Source organism: Mustelus asterias, unplaced genomic scaffold, assembly GCF_964213995.1.
Source record: "Mustelus asterias unplaced genomic scaffold, sMusAst1.hap1.1 HAP1_SCAFFOLD_945, whole genome shotgun sequence".
Classification (NCBI taxonomy): domain Eukaryota; kingdom Metazoa; phylum Chordata; class Chondrichthyes; order Carcharhiniformes; family Triakidae; genus Mustelus; species Mustelus asterias.
This window is the reverse complement of record NW_027590891.1, coordinates 131,474-149,667: the sequence shown is the minus strand read 5'-3', so window position 1 is coordinate 149,667 and position 18,194 is coordinate 131,474. Positions and strand designations below refer to the sequence as shown.

The 18,194-nt window shown below is 70.3% G+C and overlaps 1 protein-coding gene across 1 annotated transcript in view; it reads right to left on the bottom strand.

The window, feature by feature from the left end:
• Positions 1-222: 222 nt before the first annotated feature.
• The window catches only part of LOC144487642 (protein pelota homolog), a gene marked incomplete at its 3' end in the record, with an annotated part of 35,930 nt that continues 17,958 nt past the window's right edge, over positions 223-18,194 (bottom strand). Inside the window, 3 exon segments of the mRNA XM_078205719.1 lie at positions 223-384; positions 13,209-13,269; positions 16,953-17,116. Coding sequence (XP_078061845.1) covers positions 223-384; positions 13,209-13,269; positions 16,953-17,116 — 387 coding nt within the window.

Here is an 18,194-nt window from a genome sequence, read left to right as displayed (position 1 = left end):
TTCCCGTTCACTCCCACTGTACACAATCCCAATCCCCTTCCCGTTCACTCCCACTGTACACAATCCCAATCCCCTTCCCGTTCGCTCCCACTGTACACAATCCCAATCCCCTTCCCGTTCACTCCCACTGTACACAATCCCAATCCCCTTCCCGTTCACTCCCACTGTACACAATCCCAATCCCCTTGCTGTTCCTGTCTCTGGGTGTGACGGGATTCTCACCTTTGAGGGCGTATTTGTGTCCCGATGATGAGTGGATCTGTATGAACTTGGAGCGATTCTCCAGGATGAGTTTAATGTCCACCTTGACCGCCTGTTCGAACATGTAAGTACAAAACTGTTCCTTCACAAAGCCAGGGCTCGCCACCAGGACGCACTTCACCACTGTGCGGGAGAGAGGGGGGAGAGTTAGACTGCGTAGGGGGAGTGTCAGAGAGGAGAGGGAGAGAGAGAGAGGGGGGGGGAATGGGGGGAGTGCGGGAGAGACGGAGAGAGACGGAGAGACAGAGAGAATTGGGGGAGTGTCAGGGGGGAATGGGGGGAGTGCGGGAGAGACGGAGAGACAGAGAGAATTGGGGGAGTGTCAGAGAGGAGAGAGGGGGGAATGGGGGGAGTGCGGGAGAGAGACGGAGAGACAGAGAGAATTGGGGGAGTGTCAGAGAGAGAGAGAGAGAGAGAGAGAGGGGGGAATGGGGGGAGTGCGGGAGAGACGGAGAGACAGAGAGAATTGGGGGAGTGTCAGAGAGAGAGAGAGAGAGAGAGAGAGGGGGGAATGGGGGGAGTGCGGGAGAGACGGAGAGACAGAGAGAATTGGGAGAGGGGGGAGGGGGGGGAGGGAGAGGGAGAGGGGGGAGGGAGAGGGGGGGAGGGAGAGGGGGGGAGGGAGGAGGGGGGGAGGGAGAGGGGGGGAGGGAGAGGGGGGGAGGGAGAGGGGGGGAGGGAGAGGGGGGGAGGGAGAGGGGGGGAGGGAGAGGGGGGGAGGGAGAGGGGGGGAGGGAGAGGGGGGGAGGGAGAGGGGGGGAGGGAGAGGGGGGGAGGGAGAGGGGGGGAGGGAGTGGGGGGGAGGGAGAGGGGGGGAGGGAGAGGGGGGGAGGGAGAGGGGGGGAGGGAGAGGGGGGGAGGGAGGGGGGGGGAGGGAGAGGGGGGGAGGGAGAGGGGGGGAGGGAGAGGGGGGAGGGAGAGGGGGGAGGGAGAGGGGGGGAGGGAGAGGGGGGAGGGAGAGGGGGGGAGGGAGAGGGGGGGAGGGAGAGGGGGGGAGGGAGAGGGGGGGAGGGAGAGGGGGGGGGGGAGGGGGGGAGGGAGAGGGGGGGAGGGAGAGGGGGGGAGGGAGGGGGGAGGGAGAGGGGGGGAGGGAGAGGGGGGGGAGGGAGAGGGGGGGAGGGAGAGGGAGGGAGAGGGGGGGGAGGGAGGGGGGGGAGGGGGGGGGGAGAGGGGGAGAGAGAGGGGGGGAGGAGAGGGGGGGAGGGAGAGGGGGGAGGAGAGGGGGGGGAGGGAGAGGGGGGAGGGAGAGGGGGGGGTAGAGGGGGAGGGAGCGGGGGGGAGGAGAGGGGGGGGGGGGTGGGTGGAGGGGGGGGAGAGGGGGGGGGGAGAGGGGGGGAGGGGGGAGGGGGAGCGGGAGGGAGGGAGGGAGGGAGGGAGGGCGGGAGGGAGAGGAGGAGCGGCGGGAAGGGAGGGAGGGAGGGAGGGAGGGAGGGAGCGGGAGGGAGGGAGGGAGCGGGAGGGGAGGGAGGGAGGGAGCGGGAGGGAGGGAGGGAGGGAGGGAGCGGGAGGGAGGAGAGGGAGGAGGGGAGGGAGGGAGGGAGGGAGGCGGGAGGGAGGGAGGGAGGGAGCGGGAGGGAGGGAGGGAGGGAGCGGGAGGGAGGGAGGGAGAGGGAGGGAGGGAGCGGGAGGGAGGGAGGGAGGGAGCGGGAGGGAGGGAGGGAGGGAGCGGGAGGGAGGGAGGGAGGGAGCGGGAGGGAGGGAGCGGGAGGGAGGGAGCGGGAGGGAGGGAGGGAGGGAGCGGGAGGGAGGGAGGGAGCGGGAGGGAGGGAGGGAGCGGGAGGGAGGGAGGGAGCGGGAGGGAGGGAGGGAGCGGGAGGGAGGGAGGGAGCGGGAGGGAGGGAGGGAGCGGGAGGGAGGGAGGGAGGGAGGGAGGGGGAGGGAGGGAGGGAGGGAGGGAGCGGGGTGGGAGGGAGGGAGGGAGCGGGTGGGAGGGAGGGAGGGAGCGGGTGGGAGGGAGGGAGGGAGCGGGTGGGAGGAGGGAGGGAGCGGGTGGGAGGGAGGGAGGGAGCGGGTGGGAGGGAGGGAGGGAGCGGGTGGGAGGGAGGGGAGGGAGCGGGTGGGAGGGAGGGAGGGAGCGGGTGGGAGGGGAGGGAGGGAGGGAGGGAGCGGGTGGGAGGGAGGGAGCGGGTGGGAGGGAGGGAGCGGGTGGGAGGGAGGGAGCGGGTGGGAGGGAGGGAGGGAGGGAGGGAGGGAGGGAGCGGGTGGGAGGGAGGGAGGGAGCGGGTGGGAGGGAGGGAGGGAGCGGGTGGGAGGGAGGGAGGGAGCGGGTGGGAGGGAGGGAGGGAGCGGGTGGGAGGGAGGGAGGGAGCGGGTGGGAGGGAGGGAGGGAGCGGGTGGGAGGGAGGGAGGGAGCGGGTGGGAGGGAGGGAGGGAGGGAGCGGGTGGGAGGGAGGGAGGAGCGGGTGGGAGGGAGGGAGCGGGTGGGAGGGAGGGAGCGGGAGGGAGGGAGGGAGCGGGAGGGAGGGAGGGAGCGGGGAGGGAGGGAGGGAGCGGGTGGGAGGGAGGGAGGGAGCGGGTGGGAGGGAGGGAGGGAGCGGGTGGGAGGGAGGGAGGGAGCGGGTGGGAGGGAGGGAGGGAGCGGGAGGGAGGGAGCGGGAGGGAGGGAGCGGGTGGGAGGGAGGGAGGGAGCGGGTGGGAGGGAGGGAGGGAGCGGGTGGGAGGGAGGGAGGGAGCGGGTGGGAGGGAGGGAGGGAGCGGGTGGGAGGGAGGGAGGGAGCGGGTGGGAGGGAGGGAGGGAGCGGGTGGGAGGGAGGGAGGGAGCGGGTGGGAGGGAGGGAGGGAGCGGGTGGGAGGGAGGGAGGGAGCGGGTGGGAGGGAGGGAGGGAGCGGGTGGGAGGGAGGGAGGGAGGGAGCGGGTGGGTGAGAGGGAGGGGAGGGAGCGGGTGGGTGAGAGGGAGGGAGGGAGCGGGTGGGTGAGAGGGAGGGAGGGAGCGGGTGGGTGAGAGGGAGGGAGGGAGGGAGCGGGTGGGTGAGAGGGAGGGAGGGAGCGGGTGGGTGAGAGGGAGGGAGGGAGCGGGTGAGAGGGAGGGGGGGAGCGGGTGGGAGGGAGAGAGGGAGGGAGGGAGCGGGTGGGAGGGAGGGAGGGAGCGGGTGGGAGGGAGGGAGGGAGCGGGTGGGAGGGAGGGAGGGAGCGGGTGGGAGGGAGGGAGGGAGCGGGTGGAGGGAGGGAGGGAGCGGGTGGGAGGGAGGGAGGGAGCGGGTGGGAGGGAGGGAGGGAGCGGGTGGGAGGGAGGGAGGGAGCGGGTGGGAGGGAGGGAGGGAGCGGGTGGGAGGGAGGGAGCGGGTGGAGGGAGGGAGGGAGCGGGAGGGAGGGAGGGAGGGAGCGGGAGGGAGGGAGGGAGGGAGCGGGAGGGAGGGAGGGAGCGGGGTGGGAGGGAGGGAGCGGGTGGGAGGGAGGGAGGGAGCGGGTGGGGAGGGAGGGAGGGAGCGGGTGGGAGGGAGGGAGGGAGCGGGTGGGAGGGAGGGGAGGGAGCGGGTGGGAGGGGAGGGTGCGGGTGGGAGGGAGGGAGGGTGCGGGTGGGAGGGAGGGAGGGAGCGGGAGGGAGGGAGGGAGGGAGGGAGGGAGCGGGAGGGAGGGAGGGAGCGGGTGGGAGGGAGGGAGCGGGTGGGAGGGAGGGAGCGGGTGGGAGGGAGGGAGGGAGCGGGTGGGAGGGAGGGAGGGAGCGGGTGGGAGGGAGGGAGGGAGCGGGTGGGAGGGAGGGAGCGGGTGGGAGGGAGGGAGCGGGTGGGAGGGAGGGAGCGGGTGGGAGGGAGGGAGCGGGTGGGAGGGAGGGAGCGGGGGGAGGGAGGGTGGGAGGGAGGGAGGGAGCGGGTGGGAGGGAGGGAGGGAGCGGGTGGGAGGGAGGGAGGGAGCGGGTGGGAGGGAGGGAGGGAGCGGGTGGGAGGGAGGGAGGGAGGGAGGGAGCGGGTGGGAGGGGAGGGAGGGAGCGGGTGGGAGGGAGGGAGGGAGCGGGTGGGAGGGAGGGAGGGAGCGGGTGGGAGGGAGGGAGGGAGCGGGTGGGAGGGAGGGAGGGAGCGGGTGGGAGGGAGGGAGGGAGCGGGTGGGAGGGAGGGAGGGAGCGGGGTGGGAGGGAGGAGCGGGTGGGAGGGAGGAGGGAGCGGGTGGGAGGGAGGGAGCAGGTGGGAGGGAGGGAGGGAGCGGGTGGGAGGGAGGGAGCGGGTGGGAGGGAGGGAGGGAGCGGGTGGGAGGGAGGGAGGGAGGGAGCGGGTGGAGGGAGGGAGGGAGGGAGGGAGCGGGTGGGGAGGGAGGGAGGGAGGGAGCAGGAGGGAGGGAGGGAGGGAGCAGGTGGGAGGGAGGGAGGGAGCCGGGTGGGAGGGAGGGAGCGGGTGGGAGGGAGGGAGGGAGCGGGTGGGAGGGAGGGAGGGAGCGGGTGGGAGGGAGGGAGGGAGCGGGAGGGAGGGAGCGGGTGGGAGGGAGGGAGCGGGGTGGGAGGGAGGGAGCGGGTGGGAGGGAGGAGCGGGGAGGGAGGGAGGGAGCGGGAGGGAGGGAGAGGGAGGGAGCGGGAGGGAGGGAGCGGGAGGGAGGGGAGGGAGCGGGAGGGAGGGAGGGAGCGGGAGGGAGGGAGCGGGAGGGAGGGAGCGGGAGGGAGGGAGCGGGAGGGAGGGAGCGGGAGGGAGGGAGCGGGAGGGAGGGAGCGGGAGGGAGGGAGCGGGAGGAAGGGAGCGGGAGGGAGGGAGCGGGAGGGAGGGAGCGGGAGGGAGGGAGCGGGAGGGAGGGAGGGAGCGGGAGGGAGGGAGGGAGCGGGAGGAAGGGAGGGAGCGGGAGGGAGGGAGGGAGCGGGAGGGAGGGAGGGAGCGGGAGGGAGGGAGGGAGCGGGAGGAGGGAGGGAGCGGGAGGGAGGGAGGGGAGCGGGAGGGAGGGAGGGAGCGGGAGGGAGGGAGGGAGCGGGAGGGAGGGAGGGAGCGGGAGGGAGGGAGGGAGCGGGAGGGAGGGAGGGAGCGGGAGGGAGGGAGGGAGCGGGAGGGAGGGAGGGAGCGGGAGGAGGGAGGGAGCGGGAGGGAGGGAGGGAGCGGGAGGGAGGGAGGGAGCGGGAGGGAGGGAGGGAGCGGGAGGGAGGGAGCGGGAGGGAGGGAGCGGGAGGGAGGGAGGGAGCGGGAGGGAGGGAGGGAGCGGGAGGGAGGGAGGGAGCGGGAGGGAGGGAGGGAGCGGGAGGGAGGGAGGGAGCGGGAGGGGGGAGGGAGCGGGAGGGGGGGAGGGAGCGGGAGGGAGGGAGGGAGCGGGAGGGAGGGAGCGGGAGGGAGGGAGCGGGGAGGGAGGGAGCGGGAGGGAGGGAGCGGGAGGGAGGGAGCGGGAGGGAGGGAGGGAGCGGGAGGGAGGGAGGGAGGGAGGGAGCGGGGAGGGAGGGAGGGAGCGGGAGGGAGCGGGAGGGAGGGAGGGAGCGGGAGGGAGGGAGGGAGCGGGAGGGAGGGAGGGAGGCGGGAGGGAGGGAGGGAGCGGGAGGGAGGGAGCGGGAGGGAGGGAGCGGCAGGGAGGGAGGGAGCGGGAGGGAGGGAGGGAGCGGGAGGGAGGGAGGGAGGGAGCGGGAGGGAGGGAGGGAGCGGGAGGGAGGGAGGGAGCGGGAGGGAGGGAGGGAGCGGGAGGGAGGGAGGGAGGGAGCGGGAGGGAGGGAGCGGGAGGGAGGGAGGGAGCGGGAGAGCGGGAGGGAGGGAGGGAGCGGGAGGGAGGGAGGGAGCGGGAGGGAGGGAGGGAGCGGGAGGGAGGGAGCGGGAGGGAGGGAGGGAGCGGGAGGGAGGGAGGGAGCGGGAGGGAGGGAGGGAGCGGGAGGGAGGGAGGGAGCGGGAGGGAGGGAGGGAGCGGGAGGGAGGGAGGGAGGGAGCGGGAGGGAGGGAGCGGGAGGGAGGGAGCGGGAGGGAGGGAGCGGGAGGGAGGGAGCGGGAGGGAGGGAGGGAGCGGGAGGGAGGGAGGGAGCGGGAGGGAGGGAGGGAGCGGGAGGGAGGGAGCGGGAGGGAGGGAGGGAGCGGGAGGGAGGGAGCGGGAGGGAGGGAGGGAAGGAGCGGGAGGGAGGGAAGGAGCGGGAGGGAGGGAGGGAGCGGGAGGGAGGGAGGGAGCGGGAGGGAGGGAGCGGGAGGGAGGGAGCGGGAGGGAGGGAGCGGGAGGGAGGGAGCGGGAGGGAGGGAGCGGGAGAGAGGGAGCGGGAGGGAGGGAGCGGGAGGGAGGGAGCGGGAGGGAGGGAGCGGGAGGGAGGGAGCGGGAGGGAGGGAGCGGGAGGGAGGGAGCGGGAGGGAGGGAGCGGGAGGGAGGGAGCGGGAAGGGAGGGAGCGGGAGGGAGCGGGGAGAGCGGGAGGGAGGGAGCGGGAGGGAGGGAGCGGGAGGGAGGGAGCGGGAGGGAGGGAGCGGGGAGGGAGGGAGCGGGAGGGAGGGAGCGGGAGGGAGGGAGCGGGAGGGAGGGAGGGAGCGGGAGGGAGGGAGGGAGCGGGAGGGAGCGGGAGGGAGGGAGGGAGCGGGAGGGAGGGAGCGGGAGGAGGGAGTGAGGGAGGGAGCGGGAGGGAGGGAGGGAGCGGGAGGGAGGGAGCGGGAGGGAGGGAGCGGGAGGGAGGGAGCGGGAGGGAGGGAGCGGGAGGGAGGGAGGGAGCGGGAGGGAGGGAGGGAGCGGGAGGGAGGGAGGGAGCGGGAGGGAGGGAGGGAGCGGGAGGGAGGGAGGGAGCGGGAGGGAGGGAGGGAGGGAGCGGGAGGGAGGGAGGGAGGGAGCGGGAGGGAGGGAGGGAGGGAGCGGGAGGGAGGGAGCGGGAGGGAGGGAGGGAGGGAGCGGGAGGGAGGGAGGGAGGGAGCGGGAGGGAGGGAGGGAGGGAGCGGGAGGGAGGGAGGGAGCGGGAGGGAGGGAGGGAGCGGGAGGGAGGGAGGAGGAGGGAGGGAGCGGGAGGGAGGGAGCGGGAGGGAGGGAGCGGGAGGGAGGGAGCGGGAGGGAGGGAGCGGGAGGGAGGGGGAGGGAGGGAGGGAGCGGGAGGGGGGGAGGGAGGGAGGGAGCGGGAGGGAGGGAGGGAGCGGGAGGGAGGGAGGGAGCGGGAGGGAGGGAGCGGGAGGGAGGGAGCGGGAGGGAGGGAGGGAGCGGGAGGGAGGGAGCGGGAGGGAGGGAGGGAGCGGGAGGGAGGGAGCGGGAGGGAGGGAGCGGGAGGGAGGGAGGGAGCGGGAGGGAGGGAGCGGGAGGGAGGGAGCGGGAGGGAGGGAGCGGGAGGGAGGGAGCGGGAGGGAGGGAGGGAGCGGGAGGGAGGGAGGGAGCGGGAGGGAGGGAGGGAGCGGGAGGGAGGGAGGGAGGGAGCGGGAGGGAGGGAGGGAGGGAGGGAGGGAGCGGAGGGAGGGAGGGAGGGAGGGAGGGAGGGAGGGAGGGAGGGAGCGGGAGGGAGGGAGGGAGGGAGCGGGAGGGAGGGAGGGAGCGGGAGGGAGGGAGGGAGGGAGCGGGAGGGAGGGAGGGAGGGAGCGGGAGGGAGGGAGGGAGGGAGCGGGGAGGGAGGGAGGGAGCGGGAGGGAGGGAGGGAGGGAGCGGGAGGGAGGGAGGGAGCGGGAGGGAGGGAGGGAGCGGGAGGGAGGGAGGGAGCGGGAGGGAGGGAGGGAGCGGGAGGGAGGGAGCGGGAGGGGGGGAGGGAGCGGGAGGGAGGGAGGGAGCGGGAGGGAGGGAGGGAGCGGGAGGGAGGGAGGGGAGCGGGAGGGAGGGAGGGAGCGGGAGGGAGGGAGGGAGCGGGAGGGAGGGAGGGAGCGGGAGGGAGGGAGGGAGCGGGAGGGAGGGAGCGGGAGGGAGGGAGGGAGGGAGCGGGAGGGAGGGAGGGAGCGGGAGGGAGGGAGGGAGCGGGAGGGAGGGAGGGAGCGGGAGGGAGGGAGGGAGCGGGAGGGAGGGAGGGAGCGGGAGGGAGGGAGCGGGAGGGAGGGAGCGGGAGGGAGGGAGGGAGCGGGAGGGAGGGAGGGAGGGAGCGGGAGGGAGGGAGGGAGCGGGAGGGAGGGAGGGAGGGAGCGGGAGGGAGGGAGGGAGGGAGCGGGAGGGAGGGAGGGAGCGGGAGGGAGGGAGGGAGCGGGAGGGGAGGGAGGGAGCGGGAGGGAGGGAGGGAGCGGGAGGGAGGGAGGGAGCGGGAGGGAGGGAGGGAGCGGGAGGGAGGGAGGGAGCGGGAGGGAGGGAGGGAGCGGGAGGGAGGGAGGGAGCGGGAGGGAGGGAGGGAGCGGGAGGGAGGGAGGGAGCGGGAGGGAGGGAGGGAGCGGGAGGGAGGGAGGGAGCGGGAGGGAGGGAGGGAGCGGGAGGGGAGGGAGGGAGCGGGAGGGAGGGAGGGAGCGGGAGGGAGGGAGGGAGCGGGAGGGAGCGGGAGGGAGGGAGGGAGCGGGAGGGAGGGAGCGGGAGGGAGGGAGCGGGAGGGAGGGAGCGGGAGGGAGGGAGGGAGCGGGAGGGAGGGAGGGAGCGGGAGGGAGGGAGGGAGCGGGAGGGAGGGAGGGAGGGAGGGAGCGGGAGGGAGGGAGCGGGAGGGAGGGAGGGAGCGGGAGGGAGGGAGCGGGAGGGAGGGAGCGGGAGGGAGGGAGGGAGCGGGAGGGAGGGAGGGAGCGGGAGGGAGGGAGGGAGCGGGAGGGAGGGAGGGAGCGGGAGGGAGGGAGCGGGAGGGAGGGAGGGAGCGGGAGGGAGGGAGGGAGGGAGGGAGCGGGAGGGAGGGAGGGAGCGGGAGGGAGGGAGGGAGCGGGAGGGAGGGAGGGAGGGAGCGGGAGGGAGGGAGGGAGCGGGAGGGAGGGAGGGAGCGGGAGGGAGGGAGGGAGGGAGCGGGAGGGAGGGAGGGAGGGAGCGGGAGGGAGGGAGGGAGGGAGCGGGAGGGAGGGAGGGAGGGAGCGGGAGGGAGGGAGGGAGCGGGAGGGAGGGAGGGAGCGGGAGGGAGGGAGGGAGCGGGAGGGAGGGAGGAGCGGGAGGGAGGGAGGGAGCGGGAGGGAGGGAGGGAGCGGGAGGGAGGGAGGGAGGCGGGAGGGAGGGAGGGAGCGGGAGGGAGGGAGGGAGCGGGAGGGGGGAGGGAGCGGGAGGGAGGGAGGGAGCGGGAGGGAGGGAGGGAGCGGGAGGGAGGGAGGGAGCGGGAGGGAGGGAGCGGGAGGGAGGGAGGGAGCGGGAGGGAGGGAGGGAGCGGGAGGGAGGGAGGGAGCGGGAGGGAGGGAGGGAGCGGGAGGGAGGGAGGGAGCGGGAGGGAGGGAGGGAGCGGGAGGGAGGGAGCGGGAGGGAGGGAGCGGGAGGGAGGGAGGGAGCGGGAGGGAGGGAGCGGGAGGGAGGGAGGGAGCGGGAGGGAGGGAGGGAGCGGGAGGGAGGGAGCGGGGAGGGAGGGAGCGGGAGGGAGGGAGGGAGCGGGAGGGGAGGGAGGGAGCGGGAGGGAGGGAGGGAGCGGGAGGGAGGGAGCGGGAGGGAGGGAGCGGGAGGGAGGGAGCGGGAGGGAGGAGCGGGAGGGAGGGAGCGGGAGGGAGGGAGCGGGAGGGAGGGAGCGGGAGGGAGGGAGCGGGAGGGAGGGAGCGGGAGGGAGGGAGCGGGAGGGAGGGAGCGGGAGGGAAGGAGCGGGAGGGAGGGAGCGGGAGGGAGGGAGCGGGAGGGAGGGAGGGAGCGGGAGGGAGGGAGGGAGCGGGAGGGAGGGAGGGAGCGGGAGGGAGGGAGGGAGCGGGAGGGAGGGAGGGAGCGGGAGGGAGGGAGGGAGCGGGAGGGAGGGAGCGGGAGGGAGGGAGGGAGCGGGAGGGAGGGAGCGGGAGGGAGGGAGGGAGCGGGAGGGAGGGAGGGAGCGGGAGGGAGGGAGGGAGCGGGAGGGAGGGAGGGAGCGGGAGGGAGGGAGCGGGAGGGAGGGAGGGAGCGGGAGGGAGGGAGGGAGCGGGAGGGAGGGAGGGAGCGGGAGGGAGGGAGGGAGCGGGAGGGAGGGAGGGAGCGGGAGGGAGCGGGAGGGAGGGAGGGAGCGGGAGGGAGGGAGGGAGGGAGCGGGAGGGAGGGAGGGAGGGAGCGGGAGGGAGGGAGGGAGCGGGAGGGAGGGAGGGAGCGGGAGGGAGGGAGGGAGGGAGCGGGAGGGAGGGAGGGAGGGAGGGAGCGGGAGGGAGGGAGGGAGCGGGAGGGAGGGAGGGAGCGGGAGGGAGGGAGGGAGCGGGAGGGAGGGAGGGAGCGGGAGGGAGGGAGGGAGCGGGAGGGAGGGAGGGAGCGGGAGGGAGGGAGGGAGCGGGAGGGGGGGAGGGAGCGGGAGGGAGGGAGCGGGGAGGGAGGGAGGGAGCGGGAGGGAGGGAGGGAGCGGGAGGGAGGGAGGGAGCGGGAGGGAGGGAGGGAGCGGGAGGGAGGGAGGGAGCGGGAGGGAGGGAGGGAGCGGGAGGGAGGGAGGGAGGGAGCGGGAGGGAGGGAGGGAGCAGGAGGGAGGGAGCGGGAGGGAGGGAGCGGGAGGGAGGGAGGGAGCGGGAGGGAGGGAGGGAGCGGGAGGGAGGGAGGGAGCGGGAGGGAGAGAGGGAGCGGGAGGGAGGGAGGGAGCGGGAGGGAGGGAGGGAGCGGGAGGGAGGGAGGGAGCGGGGAGGGAGGGAGGGAGCGGGAGGGAGGGAGGGGAGCGGGAGGGAGGGAGGGAGCGGGAGGGAGGGAGCGGGAGGGAGGGAGCGGGAGGGAGGGAGCGGGAGGGAGGGAGGGAGGGAGGGAGGAGGGAGGCGGGAGGGAGGGAGGGAGCGGGAGGGAGGGAGCGGGAGGGAGGGAGCGGGAGGGAGGGAGCGGGAGGGAGGGAGGGAGCGGGAGGGAGGGAGGGAGCGGGAGGGAGGGAGGGAGCGGGAGGGAGGGAGGGAGGGAGCGGGAGGGAGGGAGGGAGGGAGCGGGAGGGAGGGAGGGAGGGAGCGGGAGGGAGGGAGGGAGGGAGCGGGAGGGAGGGAGGGAGCGGGAGGGAGGGAGGGAGCGGGAGGGAGGGAGGGAGCGGGAGGGAGGGAGGGAGCGGGAGGGAGGGAGGGAGCGGGAGGGAGGGAGGGAGCGGGAGGGAGGGAGGGAGCGGGAGGGAGGGAGGGAGCGGGAGGGAGGGAGGGAGCGGGAGGGGGGGAGGGAGCGGGAGGGAGGGAGGGAGCGGGAGGGAGGGAGGGAGCGGGAGGGAGGGAGGGAGCGGGAGGGAGGGAGGGAGCGGGAGGGAGGGAGGGAGCGGGAGGGAGGGAGGGAGCGGGAGGGAGGGAGCGGGAGGGAGGGAGCGGGAGGGAGGGAGGGAGCGGGAGGGAGGGAGGGGAGCGGGAGGGAGGGAGGGAGCGGGAGGGAGGGAGGGGAGGGAGCGGGAGGGAGGGAGGGAGGGAGCGGGAGGGGAGGGAGGGAGCGGGAGGGAGGGAGGGAGCGGGAGGGAGGGAGGGAGCGGGAGGGAGGGAGGGAGCGGGAGGGAGGGAGGGAGGGAGCGGGAGGGAGGGAGGGAGCGGGAGGGAGGGAGGGAGCGGGAGGGAGGGAGCGGGAGGGAGGGAGCGGGAGGGAGGGAGCGGGAGGGAGGGAGCGGGAGGGAGGGAGCGGGAGGGAGGGAGCGGGAGGGAGGGAGCGGGAGGGAGGGAGCGGGAGGGAGCGGGAGGGAGGGAGCGGGAGGGAGCGGGAGGGAGGGAGCGGGAGGGAGCGGGAGGGAGGGAGCGGGAGGGAGGGAGCGGGAGGGAGGGAGCGGGAGGGAGGGAGCGGGAGGGAGGGAGGGAGCGGGAGGGAGGGAGGGAGCGGGAGGGAGGGAGGGAGCGGGAGGGAGGGAGGGAGCGGGAGGGAGGGAGGGAAGGAGCGGGAGGGAGGGAGGGAAGGAGCGGGAGGGAGGGAGGGAGCGGGAGGGAGGGAGGGAGCGGGAGGGAGGGAAGGAGCGGGAGGGAGGGAGGGAGCGGGAGGGAGGGAGGGAGCGGGAGGGAGGGAGGGAGCGGGAGGGAGGGAGGGAGCGGGAGGGAGGGAGCGGGAGGGAGGGAGCGGGAGGGAGGGAGCGGGAGGGAGGGAGCGGGAGGGAGGGAGCGGGAGAGAGGGAGCGGGAGGGAGGGAGCGGGAGGGAGGGAGCGGGAGGGAGGGAGCGGGAGGGAGGGAGCGGGAGGGAGGGAGCGGGAGGGAGGGAGCGGGAGGGAGGGAGCGGGAGGGAGGGAGCGGGAGGGAGGGAGCGGGAGGGAGCGGGAGGGAGCGGGAGGGAGGGAGCGGGAGGGAGGGAGCGGGAGGGAGGGAGCGGGAGGGAGGGAGCGGGAGGGAGCGGGAGGGAGGGAGCGGGAGGGAGCGGGAGGGAGGGAGCGGGAGGGAGGGAGGGAGCGGGAGGGAGGGAGGGAGCGGGAGGGAGGGAGGGAGCGGGAGGGAGGGAGGGAGCGGGAGGGAGGGAGGGAGCGGGAGGGAGGGAGGGAGCGGGAGGGAGGGAGGGAGCGGGAGGGAGGGAGGGAGCGGGAGGGAGGGAGGGAGCGGGAGGGAGGGAGGGAGCGGGAGGGAGGGAGGGAGCGGGAGGGAGGGAGGGAGCGGGAGGGAGGGAGCGGGAGGGAGGGAGGGAGCGGGAGGGAGGGAGGGAGCGGGAGGGAGGGAGGGAGCGGGAGGGAGGGAGGGAGCGGGAGGGAGGGAGCGGGAGGGAGGGAGGGAGCGGGAGGGAGGGAGGGAGCGGGAGGGAGGGAGGGAGCGGGAGGGAGGGAGGGAGCGGGAGGGAGGGAGGGAGCGGGAGGGAGGGAGGGAGCGGGAGGGTCCGAGAGCGAGTGCGAGACAGACCGAGAGATTGAGAGAGCCATCAACCCGTCAAGGCATCAGGTGAGTGGACAAGGGAGCGAGGGAGGGAGGGGTGCGGAGTGGGTGCAGGAAAAAGGGGGAGGGAGAGGTGGAGCGACAGACACGAGGCGATTGTCAGAGAGAGGGAACGAGAGAGGAAGGGAAAGGAGGGAACGAGAGCGAGAGGGCACGAGAAACACAGGGCGCGAACCAACACAGTCCACCACATGCACGTGGACGCGGAGTCGCTCGCGCCCTGACACACACGGAGACGCAGCCACAGACAGAGCGGGGACGCCGAGGGCGCTCTGAGCGCTGTCCTCGAAACACAGCACTTACCATCAAAGTTAATGTGTCGAATAATTCCCTGCATCACCGCCTCGTAGAACCTGTCCAGAGCCTGAAATCGAAAACAGAAGCATCATTCCCGTCCACAACCCTGAGGTACACTGTCCTTTCCCCCTCTGGGACCGGGTGTCACAGTGCGTTAGGTACACTGTCCGTTCCCCCTCTGGGACCGGGTGTCACAGTGCGTTAGATACACTGTCCTTTCCCCCTCTGGGACCAGGTGTCACAGTGCGTTAGATACACTGTCCTTTCCCCCTCTGGGACCGGGTGTCACAGTGCGTTAGATACACTGTCCTTTCCCCCTCTGGGACTGGGTGTCACAGTGCGTTAGATACACTGTCCTTTCCCCCTCTGGGACCGGGTGTCACAGTGCGTTAGATACACTGTCCTTTCCCCCTCTGGGAGCAGGTGTCACAGTGCGTTAGATACACTGTCCTTTCCCCCCTCTGGGACCGGGTGTCACAGTGCGTTAGATACACTGTCCTTTCCCCCTCTGGGACCGGGTGTCACAGTGCGTTAGATACACTGTCCTTTCCCCCTCTGGGACCGGGTGTCACAGTGCGTTAGATACACTGTCCTTTCCCCCCTCTGGGACCGGGTGTCACAGTGCGTTAGATACACTGTCCTTTCCCCCTCTGGGACCGGGTGTCACAGTGCGTTAGATACACTGTCCTTTCCCCCTCTGGGAACGGGTGTCACAGTGCGTTAGATACACTGTCCTTTCCCCCTCTGGGACCGGGTGTCACAGTGCGTTAGATACACTGTCCATTCCCCCCTCTGGGACCGGGTGTCACAGTGCGTTAGATACACTGTCCTTTCCCCCTCTGAGACCGGGTGTCACAGTGCGTTAGATACACTGTCCTTTCCCCCTCTGGGACCGGGTGTCACAGTGCGTTAGATACTGTCCTTTCCCCCTCTGGGACTGGGTGTCACAGAGCGTTAGACACACTGTCCTTTCCCCCTCTGGGACCGGGTGTCACAGTGCGTTAGATACACTGTCCTTTCCCCCCTCTGGGACCGGGTGTCACAGTGCGTTAGATACTGTCCTTTCCCCCTCTGGGACTGGGTGTCACAGAGCGTTAGATACACTGTCCTTTCCCCCCTCTGGGACCGGGTGTCACAGTGCGTTAGATACACTGTCCTTTCCCCCTCTGGGACCGGGTAGCAGTGCGTTAGATACACTGTCCTTTCCCCCTCTGGGACCGGGTGTCACAGTGCGTTAGATACACTGTCCTTTCCCCCCTCTGGGACTGGGTGTCACACTGCGTTAGATACACTTGTCCTTTCCCCCCTCTGGGACCGGGTGTCACAGTGCGTTAGATACACTGTCCTCTCCCCCTCTGTGACCGGGTGTCACAGTGCGTTAGATACACTGTCCTTTCCCCCTCTGGGACCGGGTGTCACAGTGCGTTAGATACACTGTCCTTTCCCCCTCTGGGACCGGGTGTCACAGTGCGTTAGATACACTGTCCTTTCCCCCTCTGGGACCGGGTGTCACAGTGCGTTAGATACACTGTCCTTTCCCCCTCTGGGACCGGGTGTCACAGTGCGTTAGATACACTGTCCTTTCCCCCTCTGGGACCGGGTGTCACAGTGTGTTAGATACACTGTCCTTTCCCCCCTCTGGGACCGGGTGTCACAGTCCGTTAGATACACTGTCCTTTCCCCCCTCTGGGACTGGGTGTCACACTGCGTTAGATACACTTGTCCTTTCCCCCTCTGGGACCGGGTGTCACAGTGCGTTAGATACACTGTCCTTTCCCCCTCTGGGACCGGGTGTCACAGTGCGTTAGATACACTGTCCATTCCCCCTCTGGGACCGGGTGTCACAGTGCGTTAGATACACTGTCCTTTCCCCCTCTGGGACCGGGTGTCACAGTGCGTTAGATACACTGTCCTTTCCCCCTCTGGGACCGGGTGTCACAGTGCGTTAGATACACTTGTCCTTTCCCCCTCTGGGACCGGGTGTCACAGTGCGTTAGATACACTGTCCTTTCCCCCTCTGGGACCGGGTGTCACAGTGCGTTAGATACACTGTCCATTCCCCCTCTGGGACCGGGTGTCACAGTGCGTTAGATACACTGTCCTTTCCCCCTCTGGGACCGGGTGTCACAGTGCGTTAGATACACTGTCCTTTCCCCCTCTGGGACCGGGTGTCACAGTGCGTTAGATACACTGTCCTTTCCCCCTCTGGGACCGGGTGTCACAGTGCGTTAGATACACTGTCCTTTCCCCCTCTGGGACCGGGTGTCACAGTGCGTTAGATACACTGTCCTTTCCTCCTCTGGGACCGGGTGTCACAGTGCGTTAGATACACTGTCCTTTCCCCCTCTGGGACCGGGTGTCACAGTGCGTTAGATACACTGTCCTTTCCCCCTCTGGGACCGGGTGTCACAGTGCGTTAGATACACTGTCCTTTCCACCCTCTGGGACCGGGTGTCACAGTGCGCTAGATACACTGTCCTTTCCCCCTCTGGGACCGGGTGTCACAGTGCGTTAGATACACTGTCCTTTCCCCCTCTGGGACCGGGTGTCACAGTGCGTTAGATACACTGTCCTTTCCCCCTCTGGGACCGGGTGTCACAGTGCGTTAGATACACTGTCCTCTCCCCCTCTGGGAATCGGTGTCACAGTGCGTTAGATACACTGTCCTTTCCCCCTCTGGGACCGGGTGTCACAGTGCGTTAGATACACTGTCCTTTCCACCCTCTGGGACCGGGTGTCACAGTGCGCTAGATACACTGTCCTTTCCCCCTCTGGGACCGGGTGTCACAGTGCGTTAGATACACTGTCCTTTCCCCCTCTGGGACCGGGTGTCACAGTGCGTTAGATACACTGTCCTTTCCCCCTCTGGGACCGGGTGTCACAGTGCGTTAGATACACTGTCCTCTCCCCCTCTGGGAATCGGTGTCACAGTGCGTTAGATACACTGTCCTTTCCCCCTCTGGGACCGGGTGTCACAGTGCGTTAGATACACTGTCCTTTCCCCCTCTGGGACCGGGTGTCACAGTGCGTTAGATACACTGTCCTTTCCCCCCTCTGGGACCGGGTGTCACTGTGTGTTAGATACACTGTCCTTTCCCCCTCTGGGACCGGGTGTCACAGTGCGTTAGATACACTGTCCTTTCCCCCCTCTGGGACCGGGTGTCACAGTGCGTTAGATACACTGTCCTTTCCCCCTCTGGGACCGGGTGTCACAGTGCGTTAGACACACTGTCCTTTCCCCCTCTGGGACCGGGTGTCACAGTGCGTTAGATACACTGTCCTTTCCCCCCTCTGGGACCGGGTGTCACAGTGCGTTAGATACACTGTCCTTTCCCCCTCTGGGACCGGGTGTCACAGTGCGTTAGATACACTGTCCTTTCCCCCTCTGGGACTGGGAGTCACAGTGCGTTAGATACACTGTCCTTTCCCCCCTCTGGGACCGGGTGTCACAGTGCGTTAGATACACTGTCCTTTCCCCCCTCTGGGACCGGGTGTCACAGTGCGTTAGATACACTGTCCTTTCCCCCCTCTGGGACCGGGTGTCACAGTGCGTTAGATACACTGTCCTTTCCCCCCTCTGGGACCGGGTGTCACAGTGCGTTAGATACACTGTCCTTTCCCCCCTCTGGGACCGGGTGTCACAGTGTGTTAGATACACTGTCCTTTCCCCCCTCTGGGACCGGGTGTCACAGTGCGTTAGAGACACTATCCTTCCCCGCTCTGGGACCGGGGGTCACGGCGCGCCCGTACCTTGTCGTGTTGGGCGCAGCTGCCTCTGCGTTTCCGTGGGATGTTGGTCTCCACTTTGGCCCGCAGGACGGTCATGCTGGACGTGACGAGGCAGATGTTCGCCAGTCCTTCCTGCATCACGACCGCCGCCAAGTCTGCATTGTGCCCGGGGTCACAGGCCTGTTCTGGGGGCAGAGAGAGACAGAGAGAGATGTTGCACAGTCAAGTCGATGTTGATCTGTCATTACAGGAATAAGAGAAGAAGGCAGTGGGAGAATAAGCGGAGGTGACTGCCAGCGGTTAGCCGAACAGCCTCATTTACGCCTGATCAGGAGGCACCATCTTGATGGCGGAGGTTCCAGAGAAGTTCCGGACAGAAGGATCGATCGGGAAAGCCTCTGGAGTCCCAAAATTAAACATTTGTATCGAAGCAGCAGCGTTACTCAGACATCAATTCTTGTTGAATTCCGCCACTCAGTTTAAATCAGGCACTTAAGATACCAAGAACCTTTTGAATTTGAAATTGACGGCATAAAAGAGGGCATAGAACACAGAACAGTACAGCACAGAACAGGCCCTTCGGCCCACCATGTTGTGCCGAGCTTTATCTGAAACCAAGATCAAGCTATCCCACTCCCTACCATCCTGGTGTGCTCCATGTGCCTATCCAATAACCGCTTAAATGTTCCTAAAGTGTCTGACTCCACCATCACTGCAGGCAGTCCATTCCACACAGTTTAAATCAGGCACTCCACAGTATAAATCAGGCACTTAAGATACCAAGAACCTTTTGAATTTGAAATTGACGGCATAAAAGAGGGCATAGAACACAGAACAGTACAGCACAGAACAGGCCCTTCGGCCCACCATGTTGTGCCGAGCTTTATCTGAAACCAAGATCTAGCTATCCCACTCCCTATCATCCTGGTGTGCTCCATGTGCCTATCCAATAACCGCTTAAATGTTCCTAAAGTGTCTGACTCCACTATCACTGCAGGCAGTCCATTCCACACAGTTTAAATCAGGCACTCCACAGTTTAAATCAGGCACTTAAGATACCAAGAACCTTTTGAATTTGAAATTGACGGTATAAAAGAGGGCATAGAACACAGAACAGTACAGCACAGAACAGGCCCTTCGGCCCACCATGTTGTGCCGAGCTTTATCTGAAACCAAGATCTAGCTATCCCACTCCCTATCATCCTGGTGTGCTCCATGTGCCTATCCAATAACCGCTTAAATGTTCCTAAAGTGTCTGACTCC